At 68.9% G+C, this 12159-nt stretch overlaps 4 protein-coding genes across 9 annotated transcripts; 2 read left to right on the plus strand and 2 right to left on the minus strand.

The window, feature by feature from the left end:
- Positions 1–236: 236 nt before the first annotated feature.
- Positions 237–1999, minus strand: LOC101916776 (ubiquitin-conjugating enzyme E2 L5-like). Its single transcript, XM_005240020.4, has 4 exons — positions 1846–1999; positions 1213–1302; positions 637–823; positions 237–561 (listed from the first exon to the last, which is right to left on the minus strand). Exons 1-4 carry the CDS (start codon positions 1864–1866, stop codon positions 407–409), a joined length of 453 nt encoding a protein of 150 aa, XP_005240077.2. The 5' UTR covers positions 1867–1999; the 3' UTR covers positions 237–406.
- Positions 1313–6118, plus strand: SERPING1 (serpin family G member 1). Of its 6 annotated transcripts, none has more exons than XM_055814413.1 (8): positions 1313–1477; positions 3082–3154; positions 3264–3759; positions 3923–4060; positions 4140–4343; positions 4460–4602; positions 4769–4988; positions 5444–6118. In XM_055814413.1, the coding sequence occupies exons 2-8, from the start codon at positions 3083–3085 to the stop codon at positions 5692–5694; spliced, it is 1524 nt and encodes a 507-aa protein (XP_055670388.1). In that variant the 5' UTR covers positions 1313–1477; position 3082; the 3' UTR covers positions 5695–6118. The 6 variants fall into 6 exon arrangements, with proteins under 6 accessions (XP_055670388.1, XP_055670391.1, XP_055670387.1 ...); XM_055814416.1 differs by having other exon boundaries at positions 3411–3759; XM_055814412.1 differs by lacking the exon at positions 1313–1477 and adding an exon at positions 1485–1653.
- A 152-nt stretch (positions 6119–6270) lies between these two features.
- YPEL4 (yippee like 4) lies at positions 6271–9418 on the minus strand. Its single transcript, XM_055814202.1, has 6 exons — positions 9192–9418; positions 8614–8812; positions 7846–8175; positions 7443–7486; positions 6797–6905; positions 6271–6608 (listed from the first exon to the last, which is right to left on the minus strand). Exons 1-6 carry the CDS (start codon positions 9416–9418, stop codon positions 6519–6521), a joined length of 999 nt encoding a protein of 332 aa, XP_055670177.1. The 3' UTR covers positions 6271–6518.
- Positions 9182–11992, plus strand: CLP1 (cleavage factor polyribonucleotide kinase subunit 1). Its single transcript, XM_005240018.4, has 2 exons — positions 9182–10022; positions 11203–11992. The coding sequence occupies exons 1-2, from the start codon at positions 9417–9419 to the stop codon at positions 11872–11874; spliced, it is 1278 nt and encodes a 425-aa protein (XP_005240075.2). The 5' UTR covers positions 9182–9416; the 3' UTR covers positions 11875–11992.
- Positions 11993–12159: the final 167 nt, after the last annotated feature.

The following is a 12159-nucleotide window of genomic DNA, read 5'->3' on the forward strand; positions in this document are numbered from 1 at the left end:
ATCACCCCCCGGTCCCACAGCCCTGCTGAGCGGTCTGGCCCAGCGGTAAAGGCTTGCGGTGGCCTCATCCCTGACAGGGGGGACATACACGGGCACAGGGACACTGGCACCAAGCAGGTGTCAGCACCTCCACCATGGTGGGGGCAAGCAGGGCGGCACCCACCTGCCTGGGCAGGCATGGGGTGAGCAGCACCCCCCCCGCTGTCCCCCACCATCCCCATGAGGCATCACAGGGACAAAGTGGGAGGAAATTTATTAACGGCTGACGTGACCCGCATGGAGTGCCAGGCCCCCGTGCCACCAGGCTGGGACCCCAAGCCCAGGCTATGGTGCTGGGGCACGGGGCTGTGCTGGGCTGGCGCAGGGAGTGGGGAGTAACGTCGGGGTGCCCCCGGCTGCGGGGGGCTCAGGGGCCAGGGCGCGGCTCAGCGTGGCATCGGGTATGTTTCCCGGCCCGTCGCTGGAACACCTCGGGGGTCTCCTGGAGCTCGCGGGCCAGATCCTGCCGCAGCACACGCTGGGGGTCCGGGCTGTCCAGCAGCAGCAGCAGGTCCTGCAGCACTGCAGGCACCAGGGGGGTGTCAGGGCAGGCACCCCCTCCTGCAGTGCCCCCTCAGTCACCCCCGGGATGCCCACCTTGGATGGCACGGGTGGTGTGCACCCAGTGCTGGGCAGAGGTGAGGGGCTGGCAGACACGGCCATCGGTGTCCACGCCGGGGTGGTAGATGTCGGTGCGGAGGGTGACGCAGGGGGGGACCAGCGGGTGGTGCGGGGAGAAGGTCAGCTCGAAGCGGAAGGCGCCAGCGTTGTACGGGGGGTTGTTCTGTCACGGGGGGGGGGGGGCACCTCAGAGCCCCTGGAACCCCTGTCCCAGCCCTGGTACCCAGTGCCTCCCCTGGAGACCCCCCGCAGCCTGAGTCCCTGGAGAGGAACCCCCACCCAGGGGGAGCCCTCCCCCCCCCCCCCGTTGCCCTGATGGGGACACCCACCCAGTGCCCTCGGGAGAAGCCCCACCCCGTGTCCCCAGGGGCTCATCTCCCCTCCAGGCCCCCTGTGCCCCCGCAATCCCCCTGTGCCCACAGCCCCCCACGCCTCCAGAGGACCCCCCCAATACCCTGAGGACCCCATGCCCAGGACCCCTCTGTCCACAGACGCCACGCCCGTGCCCTAATCGTGTCCGGCCCCGCCCCCGCCCCGCCCCGCCCCACTCACGGGCAGCAGGAGCCCCGTCCACCGCCGTATGTCGCCCTCCAGCGGCCGCAGCTGCCGGACCCCGCACCACTGCCGCGCCTCCTCCAGCTCCTGCAGGGGGAGCCGTGGTGGGAGGGGCCGCACTGAGACGCCCCCATGGGCGGGATCTTCTCGCAGGACACGCCCCTGGGTGGGCCCAGATCCGGGCCACGCCCCTCCAGGCGGGCGGCCCCGCCGGGGAAACGAAACTAGTCCCGGCACCCCTGCACCGGAGACCCTCTGCCCGGTACTGCCGTCCCCCCGCATCGGCACCGGCGACCCTCCGCCCGGTACCGCCTGCCCTCCCGCACCGGCACCCCAGACCCTCTGCCCGGTACCGCCGCCTTCTCCTTACCGGCACCCCAGACCCTCCGTCCAGTACCACCGTCCCGCCCCGCACTGGCACCGGAGACCCTCTACCTGGTACCGCTCCCCACACTCCCGCACCGGCCCCGGCACCCTCCGCCCCTCCACTACCCCAGTACCGCCTCCCCCGCACCCCAGCACCAGGATACCCACACCTCGAGATCGGCACCCCGGGCCAGCCCCACCCTGATGCTGGCACCCCCGCACCTCCGGCCTGACACTCCCGGTGTCTCCGGTGCCCCTACCCACCTTCGCGATCCTCCCGGCCATGGTCAGCGATGCCCGGTGCTGGTGGGCGGGGCTCTGCCGGGCCACGTCCACAGGAGGCGGGACAAGCTGCTCTAGCCCCGCCCCCAGCACGGGTCGAGTGGTGGTGCCAGAGAGGCCTGGGGCGGCCTGGAGCCATAGAGACGGGAGGGGGCGAGGGGTCGGTCTGGCCTGGGGCTGTGAGGGGCCAGACCCCCGTGCAGCCGCGGGCAGCTCCAGCAGGGTGGGGTGCCCAGAGGCGTCCCTGCCCCAGGGCTTGCTGGGGGGTGAGGCGAGGGCAGCCTGCCCCACAGCTATCTGCCCAGAGGCCCTAGGTTGGCCCTTCCTACTTCTGGGGTGGGAGGACTCCTTAGGGACCCCACCCCAAAAATGCAAAGCCTGGCACCAGGCAGAGGAGATCATAGAGTTCATGTAAGAGGGGCCAGACTCCCCTGGAGCAGCAGGAGGTGCTGGGGAGGTGTGGGGCAGGCACACTCCGTGCTGTCAGGACAGGGGAGCACCATGGACCTCCTTTAGTGGCCACTGCTGGAGGGCCGAAAGGCAAGGTGGTCCATACCCCACCCCAGACAGCAGAGAAATGTGGAGGGAGGGACCCGGGGGGGGGTCACACCACCTGGGCCTCCCCCTGGGGCATCAGGGCGACAAGGACAGGGAGCTTGAGCTGGTGCTTGAGGGGCTAGACTGTCCCTTGTCACCACAGGGGCCATGGAGAGGGGGCAGTTGGGTGGCTAGGATGCTCTACCCCACCTCCCAAAGGGTGCCTGCCTGAGGGGGTTGGTCCTCCAGTACCGGGGGCAGAGCAGGACTGGATGAGGGGACCACATCCTGCCACGGGTGCCTGTGCCCAGCCCGCCCCTCACAGATGTCCCAGGCACCCCCCCAGCTCCAGCCCAGCTGATTTACGGGAAGCCTCGGCAGCCGCCTGCCGCCCTCCTTAATCTTTAACCAGCCAGGGTTAGATCTGGCCAGATCCCCCCTGCGCCCGGCTGGACACGCAGGGACCCGACCTGCCAGGCACCCAGGTGGGCCCAGCACCCTCCTCCTGCCCCCCACACCCACCTCCTTGGGGGGCGTCAGACCGGGGTGCACAGGGTAGGGGTACAGGCGGTGCAGGGAATGGGAGCGCAGGGTGCTGGGGTGAGGGGCAGGTGGGGTGCTGGGAGCTGGGGTGGGGGTGCTGGGTGCTTATCAAGCCCTTGACCTGTGCTTGCCCACCAGGATGGCCACCATGACGCTCTGGCTGCCCCTGGTGTGGTGGCTGGTGGCCACAGCCACGGCCACTGTCACCCAGGTAAGTATGGCCCAGAGACGTGGGCTCCTTGTGCCCGGGTGCCCCCACACCCACCCTCACCTCACCTGGGTGTCCTTGTGCCCCTCCTCACCCTGGTCCCCGTGCCCAGGTGCCATCCCCGGAGGCCCCTCCCAGCTGGCTGAAGCTGCTCAGACAGTTCCTGTCGCTGCTGGTGCCCCCCTGTCCCAACGCAGGCCCACCGGGAGATGTGGGGGCACCCATTCTGCCAGGGCCCCCCCCCGCTACCCACCTGCAGGAGCTGCCTGGCCTGGATGCCCCCCTCAAGGCCGCAGACGCCCCCAGCCCCAAGGTGCCTGAAGGAGCCCCCGAGGAGCTGGGCACCGTGGCTCATGGCAGCACGGCAGCACCCACACCCAGCAGCACCCAGGAGCCCCCTGGCACCAGCGCCCCGCTGTGCCCTGGGGATGAGGAGCCTGCCGAGGTCTGTGGGACACCCACGGCGGAGCAGCGCACCGCCGTGGCCGAGGCGCTGGGCACCTTTGCCCTCCGCTTCTACCAGCGCATGGCAGAGGCCGTCCAGCCCGATGCCAACCTGCTCTTCTCTCCCCTCAACATCGCCATGGGGCTCTCCCATCTCCTGCTGGGTGAGGGGCTGCCACTGCCACCTGCATCGGCACTGCTGCAGGTTCTGCCATGGGTGCCGCTTTTGTTGCCACTGAGGGCACCGTCTGCGGCCCCATGGCCATCCCAGCCTGGAGCAGCAGGTGCACCCATGGGTGCCTGGCTGAGCTTCTCCTGTGCCTGCAGGTGCCCGTGGTGAGACCCGTGAGCGCCTAGGTGCCATCCTGGTGTACCCACCGGAGCTGGGCTGCGTGCACAGTGCCCTGCAGCAGCTCGCCAGCGTGCCTGGCCTCTTCTCTGCTGCACAGATCTTCCACCACCCAGGTGAGGCAGGTGCCTGGGCACTGGTGGCACCACCGATGCTGGCAGGCACGGGGCTGATGCCAGCTGTGCTACCGAGCAGGGCTGCACCTCCGGCCCCGCTTCCTCAACGAGTCATGGCACATCTATGGCACCCGCCCGTGGGAGCTGAGTGGCAACGAGAGCCTGGACCTGCTGCGCATCAACACGTGGGTGCGCGAGGCCAGCCGGGGGCTGCTGCCCAGCCTCCTGCCCACGTTGCCCCCCCAGTCCCGCCTGCTGCTGCTCAGTGCCATCCACCTCCAGGGTATGACCCGGGGACAGGATCCCCCTGAGATCAGTGTGGGGCTGAGCCCGGGGTCCCCCCGTGTGGCCCCTCGGGTGCCCTCCGTCCCCCGCAGCCCCGGTGCCGTGTCCCTGCAGCCACCTGGCGCACGCCACTGAAGGCCAAGCAGACGGTGCCACTGCCCTTCCTGCGCCCGGGGCGCCCCCCTCGTCTGGTGCCCACCATGACCAGCAAGAAGTACCCGGTGGCCTCCTTCATCGACCCCCACCTGCAGGTCCAGGTACCTCCCATCAGCTGGGACCCCACTGCTTGGTGCTGGGGGGCTGTGGCGTCGCTGCTGTGGTGCTGGGGCGGGTTAACAGGGTGTGATGTCGCTCCAGTGGCACTGAGGGTGCCAGGCTGTGAGGTCCCCGCGGTGGCACTGAGGACTAGTGGCTGTCCCACAGGTGGGGCGGATGGAGCTGAGCGGGGGGATGAGCCTGGTGGTGCTGGTGCCACAGGGCGCCCCGGGAGCACTGGGGACCCTGGAGCAAGCGCTGGATCCCCCTGCCTTCCGGGAGCTGCTGCGGCGGGCAGCCCGCACACCCCCCCGGGCCACTGCCCTGGCCCTGCCCCGCCTGCGCCTCGACCGCGCCCTGGACGTGGTGGCCGTGGTCCACGACATGGGTAAGGCCACCAACCCCCTGCCCCAGGGCCTGCCCGTGACATCACTGCTTGGGCTGGCAGGGCTAGGGGGTGATGTCTCTTTGGCATGGGTGGTGAGGTGCAATGATGTCACTCCCTATGGGATGTCACTGGCCCCTCCCCGATCCCTGTGTGGGTCCTTTTCCCCGGGGACCCCAATGTCCCTTAGTATCCCCAATGTTCCCCAGAGACCCCTATGTCCCCATGCCTTTAGTGTCCCCAGGGTCCCCCAGCACCTCTGCTGTCTCTGGTCCCCAGTGTCTCCAACATCCCCCCATCTCCCTGCTGTCCCCCACATCCCTGAGTGTCCCCTAGTGCCCCCCATTGCCCCTAATGACCCTCGTATCCCTCGTGCACCCCTTGGTGTGTGTCCGTACCCCTGTGTCCCCAGCGTCCCTTGTGTCCCCACGGGGTGACACTGAGGACTGGTGTCACAGACTACGGGCTGTTCCTGGATGCGGAGCTGTGTGGGCTGGCACAGGGCCCGGCGGTGATGGTGGACGCTGTTCGGCACCGCGCAGTGCTGGCGCTGGACGAGGCCGGTGTGGAGGCGGCGAGCGCCATGGCTACCTCAGTGGCCCGCACAGCTCTGGTGCTGGAGGCCCTGCGCCCCTTCCTCTTCGTCCTCTGGCACGATGCCAGTGCCATCCCCCTCTTCATGGGCCGCCTCAGCGACCCCCAGCCCTGACCCTGCCTGCCTGCTGCCCTCCCTCCTCTCACTGCCCTCCCTCCTGCTTCCTCTGCTCCCTCCTTCCCTCCCCCCCTTCCCTTGTCCTTCCTTCCATCCCTCCATCTCTCTCTCCATCCCTCCTTTTCCTTCCCTCCCTTCCCTCTCCCTGCTTCCTCTCCTCCGTCCCCCCCTTCCATCTTACCCCCCTTTTCAGCCACCTCCAGCCCCCCACCCTTCCCTCTTTTCCATCCCTCCTTCCCATCCCTCCCTCCAGTTCTCCCTCTCTCCCCATCTCCCCACCCCTCCCTTCCCCACCTCTCCCCCTTGCCCCCTCAACCCCCTATCCCGGGCAATGTGGAGTGTCATGTTCCCCCCCTTCCCCCCCGTGTCTCAGTTTGCCCACCAGCTGGGGCCTGAGCCCCCAGTAAACGCACTGACCCACTGCACGGCTCCTGCCTGTGGGGAGAGGAAGGGACAACCTGGGGGGGCATGCTGGGGCTACCAGGGACACCCCCATCCATGCCAGGGTGGGGGCCACTCCAGGGTACCAGGGGAGGTGGCAGGGCCGGGGGCAGGTCACACCCAGCACCTTCCTACAAAACAAAAGCCTTTATTGCCCTAGAAAAGCCCCCACAGCCCCTGCGTGCTGGTGATGGCACCGTGCCCCCCCAGGGGGCAGCACACCCCCCCGGGGGGCACCGACTGGCACCGGGCACCCTGGGGCACCAGGGAAGGCGCAGAGGCGGGGGGTACCCACTGGCAGCACCCCAGTGATGGTGCCCACCAGGGCAGGGGTGCTGCTGGGTGGGGGTGCCCCTGCCGTGCCCCCCCCCCCCGGCCCTTCAGTCCCAGCCGTTCTCCTTCACCATGTGCGACATCTCGATGATGAACTTCCCCTCCTTGTACTTCTGGCTGCTCTCGAAGGCCTGCTCCTGGGGGGAGGCAGCGTGAGACCCCCTCCACGTGCCTCCAGCAGGGTGCCCGTGCCGCTGCCCCTACCATGGGGCTGGGGTCCCTGGGCTGCTGCCAACGGGTTTGGGGTGCCCAGCCCAGCCCAGGGATCTGGGGTGCCCGGGACAGTGCCCACAGGGGTGGGGGTGCTGGATGCAGGGGCACTCACGTATTTCCAGCCCAGGGTGGTCTTGCAGCTCTGGCAGAAGATGTCGGCCACCGAGTGCAGCCCTGTCAGCAGCAGCCGCTGCTCCGCCGGGCCACAGCCCACATTCACCCTGCGCCAGAGAGCAGGGGTGTGCCACCAGCATGGCACAGCCTGGCCCAGCATGGCCTGGCACAGCTCGGCATGGCTGTCCCAGCATGGCACAGCCTGGCATGGCTCAGCCTGGCTCCGCTCAGCATGGCACTGCCTGGAACAGCCCAGTACATCTTAGCCTGGCACAGCCTAGCATGGCATAGCCTGGCTCAGCCCAGCATGGCATGGCCTGGCACAGCCCAGCACAGCCTGGCATGGCTGTCCCAGCATGGCTTAGTCTGGCTCAGCCCAGAATGGCACAGCCTGGCACAGCTTAGCCTGGCACAGTCCGGCATGGCACAGCCTAGCATAGCCTGGCATGGCTATCCCAGTATGGCACAGCCTGGCTCAGCCTGGCACGGCTTAGCCTGGCACAGCCTGGCATGGCACGGCATGGCTCAGCCCAGCATGGTACAGCCTGACTTAGCACGGCACGGCACAGCACGGCTGAAATCGGCCCCCCGGCCCGCAGCCCCAGGCAGCCCCCCGCCGCCCGCCCCCGCCCGGCGGTACTCACACCGAATTGAACAGGTAGGCGCGGCCATGGCTGCCCTGGAAGGACTGTGGGGACACGCACAAGTCACCGGCTGCGCCCCTTGTCCCCCGGGGCCACCCGCGTCCCCCGCCCCGCTGCAGCGCCACCACGCAATGCGCCGGCCGGGGACACCGGGGGGGGGGGGGGAGGGGGGGCGCGGAAACTCACCACCCCGGGGACACCGAGGGGGGGCACTCACCACCCCGGGGACACCGAGGGGGGGCACTCACCACCCCGGGGACACCGAGGGGGGGCGCACCACGGGGGGACAGCGGGGCGCCACGGGGGGACGTCGGCTGTCCCGATGCCGCCCTGGGACGGAGCCCCCAGCCCCTGGGACGTGGGGGACGGGGGTCCCCGCCGACCCGGGGGCCTGGGGGGGCACCTTGGAGATGAGCTCCTCGTGGCGGGCCAGGTGGGCGCGGCAGTGCACGCAGCTGTAGGTGCGCTGGGAGCGCGGCAGGTAGCTGTGGAAGGTCCTGGGGGGCAGGTGGGCGGCGGGGGGCAGGCGGCGGCGGGCGGGGGGCATGGCGGGGGGCAGGGCCCCGGGGGGGCGCGGGGGGGCGGGGGGCACCGTGCACCCCCCGCAGAGCCGCTCGCAGGGGAAGCAGCGCAGCAGAGCGCCGAGAGCCGTCGTTCCTCCCGCGACAAGGTCGGGGGGGCGCCGTGGCCCCGGGCCCCCCCAGGTGAGAAGGAGGCGGAAAAGGGGGGCGGCCTGCAAAGAGTAAAATGGGGGTAGTGAGGGGGCGCGGCACTGACCGCCCCCCCCCATGCCCCCCCCCACGCCCCCAGCTGAGCCGGGCCGGCTCACCGCAGGAGTGGGGGGCAGCGCCGGGGAGCGGGGGACACCGCCCCGTCCCTGCTGTCCCCAGGGAGACCGGGTGGGGGAAGGGGCGGGGGAGAGGATGAGGGGGCCCCCCTAATAGGGTTTGGGAGTCCGGGGGAGTCGCGGGGGGGTAACGGGGGTCCCGGGGGTGGGTGGTGATGGGGGTCCCGGGGGGCAGATGGTGGTCTCGGGAGGGGTGATGGGGGTCCCGGGGGGGGAGTGATTGGGGGTCCCCGGTGGCCACACGGGGGTCCCGCGGGGCAGGAAGGGGGTCCGGGGGGATGCGGTGCCGGGCGGGGGAGGATGGGGGGCCCGGGGGCCGCTCACCACCCGCCGCTGTCCTCGCTGCCGCTGCCGCCGCTGCCGCTGTCCACGGGGCGGGCGCCAGGCGGGGGCACCGGGCAGCCGAGGGGGGGGCCCTGCGTGCCCGGGGACTGCATCACGGCACCGTGACTCATCCCCCGCCGCCGCGACGTCACCGCCCGCACCCCGCGGCCGTGACGTCACCGCCCGGCACCTCCGACGTCAGCCCCGCCGCCGGGGTGCGCTGCGGTCGCCGGTACCCGCGCCCCCCGTGTCTCCCCGGAGGCGCCCCCGGGCCGCACGCAGATGATACGCAAATCGGGGGGGGGCAGGCAGCGTGCGCAGGGCGCGGCGTGCGAACGACCCGGACCCGGGGCCCGAGTCGGCGGGTGGCGGGGCCCGGCGCCAGGAGGCGACAACGAGGCGTGCGGTACGGGGCCCTGGGCGGTATGCAGATGAGATGCAAATGACCTCCGGGTGCCGCGCGCCACCGCCCCCCTGGTCCGTGCGTCACCACGTCACGGCCCCGGCCCCGCGCGGCTGCCATGGCAACCCCGCTCAGGGCCCCGCCCACCGCGCCGGGCGCGCCGCTATGATCTCACTTCCGGCGCAGCCCCGTCGGCCAGGAAGCGCGGCGGCCTCCGTGAGTGGGTGAGGGGCCAGGCGGGCGGCCGGCATTGGCGGGTGCCACGGCAACGGCGTGAGGGCGGACGGCAGCGCGGGGGCGCGGCCCGGCGGCTCGGGGGACAGGCCCGGGGGGGAGGCCCGGACCGGCCGGCCACTCGCCGCCCTTCCCACAGCGGGCAGGCGAGGCCCGGTGGAGCGTCATGGCGGACGACGGCGGCGAGGAGAAGAAGCAGGTGGCCAAGTTCGAGCTGGAGCGGGAGACGGAGCTGCGCTTCGAGGTGGAGGCCTCGCAGACAGTGCAGCTGGAGCTGCTCACCGGCATGGCCGAGGTCTTCGGCACCGAGCTTACCCGCAACAAGAAGTTCACCTTCGACGCTGGCGCCAAGGTGGCCGTCTTCACCTGGCACGGCTGCACCGTCCAGCTCAGCGGCCGCACCGAGGTGGCCTACATCTCCAAGGACACACCCATGCTGCTCTACCTCAACACCCACACGGCCCTGGAGCAGATGCGGCGGCAGGCAGAGCGGGAGGATGAGCGGGGGCCCCGCGTCATGGTGGTCGGACCCACTGACGTGGGTAAGTCAACTGTGTGCCGCCTGCTGCTGAACTATGCTGTGCGCCTGGGGCGCCGGCCCACCTTCGTGGAGCTGGACGTGGGCCAGGGATCCGTCTCCATCCCTGGTACCATGGGCGCTCTCTACATCGAGCGGCCAGCCGACGTGGAGGAGGGCTTCTCCCTCCAAGCCCCACTCGTCTACCATTTCGGCTCCACCACACCAGGCACTAACATCAAGCTCTACAACAAGGTGAGCACGGGGACCCTGTCAAGGGGTCTTGCCCCGGGGACAGGCCCAGTTTGGAGGTCCCTGCCTACCTGGCACCATCCCATTGCTTTTGCCACTGTGTAGGGCTGTGGCATGTCCCTGCATCAAGCACTGTGCCTGCTTCTGGGCATTGCAGCTCAATAGACATGTACGGAGGGCTGAGGCAGTGAGGGGTGAAGGTGTGATGGAGGTGGTGGAGGAGCTGGAGGAGACCCTTGAGTTAGGAAGAAGCTCTTCAGCCTGGAGAGGAGCTGAGGGAGCACAGCGGAGCTTTTCACTGCCTGTGAGCCCCTATGTGAGGCCTTTTGCAGGCTGCGAGTCCTGGCTGGCTGCGGAGGGTGAAGCCAGAGCCACAGGTCACATTGAGCCAGCTCAGCCTGCAGGGCTTGTTGGGTGAGAGGAGAGCAGAGCGCAGCTGCCAGCATGGCCTGATGGCTCTTGTGCAGAGCCAGTGTTAGCCAGAGCATGGTGGCCATCACTGCACAGTATTCCGCCCCTGCAGGAACCCCCTGTTTCTGCGGCCCACAGCCCGGCTCTCTGTTTAGGGAAACCCAGATGGAAAGAAGCCAAAGAAAAACCTGAAGACATCCAAAAAGCTGACCTGAATCCCCAGAGTCCTCCCACTGCTGCTGTTTGGTGACAGAGGCTTCTGCGTGGCTGAAGCCCGCCACAGCCCTTTTCATGGCAGCCCTCAGGACAGAGAAGCAGCATTGCTGTAGTCGAGCACCTTTAAGTGCTTGTAACATGTTTTTGGAGCTACTTGAGCCTCTTGTAATGGCAGATCGCTCTTTGTGGCTGTCTGTTGATGGTGGGGAAGGATTTTGTCCCAGGTGGCTGTCCATGAACCGGGTGTTGCTCCTGTGGATCAGCAGTAAATAACAAAGTGTGTTTGGAGCAGTACAGAGGATCGCTGTGTCCCCGAGAAGTAGGACAGGGCCCGCCATGCTGGCCTCCTGCCCTTCTGATGCTATTCAGGGACTGCCCTCGCTCCCCTGAGCTTCTCGCCCAGTCAGAGCTAGCAGGGTGCCACTGCGGGAATTGAGGCCTTGGGGGTATGGAAGGAGGTGGGGACGGCGTTGGAGAGAGCCGGCTGAGGTTTGGGGACGTGGGTGCCCCAAAAAGGTGTTTCTGTCCTGCTACCTCCACCCTGTCTCCCCTGCAGATCACATCCCGCCTGGCCGATGTCTTCAACCAGCGCTGTGAAGTGAACCGCCGCGCCTCGGTGAGCGGCTGCGTGATCAACACCTGCGGCTGGGTGAAGGGCTCGGGCTACCAGGCACTGGTGCACGCAGCTTCTGCCTTTGAGGTGGACGTGGTGGTGGTGCTGGACCAGGAGCGGCTTTACAATGAGCTGAAGAGGGACCTGCCCCACTTTGTGCGCACTGTCCTGCTCCCCAAGTCCGGTGGGGTGGTGGAGCGCTCCAAGGACTTCCGGCGGGAATGCCGAGATGACCGCATCCGGGAGTACTTCTACGGCTTCCGTGGCTGCTTCTACCCTCACGCCTTCGATGTCAAGTTCTCCGACGTCAAGATTTACAAGGTGGGGGCTCCCACCATCCCGGACTCCTGCCTGCCCCTGGGCATGTCGCAGGAGGACAACCAGCTGAAGCTCGTACCGGTGACGCCAGGACGGGACATGGTGCACCACCTCCTGAGCGTCAGCACCGCTGACAGCCCCGATGACAACATCTCTGAGACAAGCGTGGCTGGCTTCATCGTTGTCACTGGCGTCGACCTGGAGCGCCAGGTCTTCACTGTCCTCTCCCCGGCCCCACGCCCCCTGCCCAAGAACTTCCTCCTCATCATGGACATCCGCTTCATGGACCTCAAGTAGCGGTGGCGGCGGTGGTGGCAGCGCCCCCTCCCCTCCCCGTGCCGGTTCTCAGCCCCGTAGGCACCGCGGTCCGGTTTTATACCTTTTGTAACGTTTGTTATTAAATGGCTAAGCCTTTTGCCGGCGGGTGGGTGAGTGTCTGCTCGACCGGGGTGGGAGGGGCGGGGACGGCGGGTCCCGGCCCTGCGTCCCCCCAGCAGTGCGCAGCGCCGTGGCGCGGCCCCCGTGCCCCTCACTCCGCGACGTGGTACGTTCCGCGCACGCGTCTTCCCACGCCGAGGAGCT

The sequence above is a fragment of the Falco peregrinus genome, chromosome 9 (assembly GCF_023634155.1).
Source record: "Falco peregrinus isolate bFalPer1 chromosome 9, bFalPer1.pri, whole genome shotgun sequence".
NCBI lineage: Eukaryota > Metazoa > Chordata > Aves > Falconiformes > Falconidae > Falco > Falco peregrinus.

Bases quoted from the DNA above. Each gene is read 5' to 3' on its own strand.
- LOC101916776 (XM_005240020.4), bottom strand. From the start codon at position 1,866: ATGGCCGGGAGGATCGCGAAG. The intron at 1,303-1,845 runs GTGGGTAGGGGC...CTCCCCCTGCAG, and splicing joins TGGCCGGGAGGATCGCGAAG to GAGCTGGAGGAGGCGCGGCA. The intron at 824-1,212 runs GTGAGTGGGGCG...CCCCCGTGACAG, and splicing joins GGACGGGGCTCCTGCTGCCC to AACAACCCCCCGTACAACGC.
- SERPING1 (XM_055814413.1), top strand. From the start codon at position 3,083: ATGGCCACCATGACGCTCTGGCTGCCCCTGGTGTGGTGGCTGGTGGCC. The intron at 3,760-3,922 runs GTGAGGGGCTGC...CTGTGCCTGCAG, and splicing joins GCTCTCCCATCTCCTGCTGG to GTGCCCGTGGTGAGACCCGT. The intron at 4,603-4,768 runs GTACCTCCCATC...GCTGTCCCACAG, and splicing joins ACCCCCACCTGCAGGTCCAG to GTGGGGCGGATGGAGCTGAG.
- CLP1 (XM_005240018.4), top strand. From the start codon at position 9,417: ATGGCGGACGACGGCGGCGAGGAGAAGAAGCAGGTGGCCAAGTTCGAG. The intron at 10,023-11,202 runs GTGAGCACGGGG...TCTCCCCTGCAG, and splicing joins ACATCAAGCTCTACAACAAG to ATCACATCCCGCCTGGCCGA.
- YPEL4 (XM_055814202.1), bottom strand. From the start codon at position 9,418: ATGACGCTCCACCGGGCCTCGCCTGCCCGCTGTGGGAAGGGCGGCGAG. The intron at 8,813-9,191 runs GTGAGATCATAG...GCGGCGGGGCTG, and splicing joins CCGACGGGGCTGCGCCGGAA to ACGTCGGAGGTGCCGGGCGG. The intron at 6,906-7,442 runs GTGAGTACCGCC...TCTCTGGCGCAG, and splicing joins GCCTACCTGTTCAATTCGGT to GGTGAATGTGGGCTGTGGCC.